The sequence below is a fragment of the Myxozyma melibiosi genome (assembly GCF_037950935.1).
Source record: "Myxozyma melibiosi strain Phaff 52-87 chromosome Unknown BZA70scaffold_1, whole genome shotgun sequence".
Classification (NCBI taxonomy): Eukaryota; Fungi; Ascomycota; class Lipomycetes; order Lipomycetales; family Lipomycetaceae; genus Myxozyma; species Myxozyma melibiosi.
This window is the reverse complement of record NW_027042915.1, coordinates 3,048,297-3,050,499: the sequence shown is the minus strand read 5'-3', so window position 1 is coordinate 3,050,499 and position 2,203 is coordinate 3,048,297. Positions and strand designations below refer to the sequence as shown.

General features: G+C 47.2%; 1 protein-coding gene across 1 annotated transcript; it reads left to right on the top strand.

The window, feature by feature from the left end:
• The first annotated feature begins 353 nt into the window (after positions 1–353).
• On the top strand, positions 354–1,815 carry BZA70DRAFT_41899 (uncharacterized protein). The gene is made up of 2 exons (XM_064915104.1): positions 354–553; positions 631–1,815. The coding sequence occupies exons 1-2, from the start codon at positions 547–549 to the stop codon at positions 1,512–1,514; spliced, it is 891 nt and encodes a 296-aa protein (XP_064771294.1). The 5' UTR covers positions 354–546; the 3' UTR covers positions 1,515–1,815.
• The last annotated feature ends 388 nt before the right edge of the window (positions 1,816–2,203 follow it).

Below are 2,203 nucleotides of genomic sequence, written 5' to 3'. Positions count from 1 at the left end.
TTGTGCAATTCTGACCATTTATTCAAAAAGATCAATGGAGTTCGTCTCAGAATGTTCAGTGTAGGTTTGAAATCAAAAGGGCCGGAGATGTTGCCTATCAGCGAGAAGTGGTTATCGAGCGCAAACAGTGCCATTTGCAACTATTTGCTCATGCGATGATTCGTGCAGTTTGCTCGATACTTTATGATCATGTACTATAATAAATTTCAAAGCAAGCCTTAGTGTATATGTCTAGTAGATATTGTCATTTCCGCGATAGCATGGGAAAAGTCGCAGGAGCAAAATTGAATACTGAACGCGCTGACAGAATGGGAAGTCAGGAAATAGAGTGGTTTGGAGATTAGGCGCGATGTCCTCGCGTCTGTGCTGCGTATACTGGGTCAAGATTAACCAAATATCTGAGGTAGAAACTAAGTTCGCTCAGGTGGTTCTAGTACCAACATAGTGAGCGCTACCAAAATTTGGTCACTGCTCGATCAATTCTAAACTACCGAAGACTATCTCAGTTTTTGATCTGTCGCAACCTGTGTTAGTAGTATAGAAAGCATGAGTGGTAAGTTATGCTATATTGAAGTTATGCTATATTGATATGTCATTTGAAACAAATCTGACGTTGTGTGATTTGTGTAGGTAAGGCTGGACCGTCACTTCCGCCGCACATATTAGCGGCGAGGGAAGCCAAACGAAAGCGACTTGCCGAAGAGAAGGCGAGAAAGGAAACACAATCTACAGCAGAAGAATCAGAAGAAGTCAAGGAGAGCGAATCTGTGCCGAAGAAAGCTCGGGTTGGACCTGCGATACCGAAGCCGGAGGAGTTAGTCAATGCGTCAACAACATCATCATCAGCAGATCTACAAGTGAATGAGGAAAGTGATGACTCAAGCGACGACGAGATGGGACCTGTGCTCCCGAAGGATGTTGCGCAAGCCGAAGAAGAAGCACGGCGTCGTCTTGCACGTGCGGCAGAGTCCGCAAAGAAATCAACGCTGTCGGAGGTAGATTCATCGAAGCGAGAAGAATGGATGCTTGTGCCGCCATCGGAGAAAGACTGGGCTCGTTCGCAGGCAGATCCACTTCAACTGAAGAACAAAAAATTCCTATCAGGAAAAGCTGCATCTACTGTTGGATCAAAGAATGCAGATGGTAGCTGGATGGAGACCGAAGCTGAGCGGAAGAAGCGAGTGGGCGAGGAGATGATGGGACTACGACCCAAGGCAGGCGAGGAGGCCGGTGGTGCGATTGGACCAGCAAAGCCCCCGGCAGCGAGAGATGCAGAGAAGGAACAGAAAGTGAGGGAGTACAACGAAAAGAACAGAGGCAAAAGTCTGGTGGAACAGTACCACGAGAGCATGGGCAAAGGGAAGAGCGTGGTGGACGATCCGAGCAAGCGGGTGTTTGACTACGAGAAGGATATTGCGAGTGGAGGGAAGATTATGAGCGCGTCGCGCATCAGTGAGATGTCCAAACGAGCAGGTGATGTTGACTCACGGTTCAGCAAGGGCAAGTTCCTGTAATATTTAAGATCGCTTGTACAATATCACAACAATTTTGATCAATATATACTACAGTTTACTCAGAGAAGACAACGTTTCTTTTTGGTTTAACAATACAGAATCCGCACGCGTACCCTTCGTTTCTGTCAGTCATTATACAAAGCAGTAATCCGCGTCGCGCATCAGTGGAATGTAAGGAACAAGCGACATTGACTCGCGTTTCAGCGAGGGCAAGCTTGTTCCTGTGAAAGTTAACATCGCTGGTACAGTACCACAACAATCTTGATCAATATACTATAAAACACCAAGAGAACACTACGTTTATTTTTTTTTCTTTGGGGTTTTACAATACGGTACCGCTCCACGCGTACTCTTCGTTTCCGTCAGTCACTATAGAGAACAGTAACCCCCCGTACAGAGCTTAGAAAGGCCGACAGACACAATCACAGCACAGACAGGGAAGACAGAACAGAAGAGCACGCGTGAAGCGGCAGGTGCCAGGATCGGGAAGAATGCGTTACGCATACTCTTGAACAAGAATGCTCAAGAGTTATGTGGGACTCTGCGACTCTCTCGACGTCGCCATACCCACTAAGACCCGACCTCAATTCCAAGGCAGTTCATGACCTGCCTCCGTATTGATGTTGTGTCATTGTTGTCGCATGATCCGCTCGTCTTGTCGAACAAGACGGTTGGCCGCGCGGACTCTC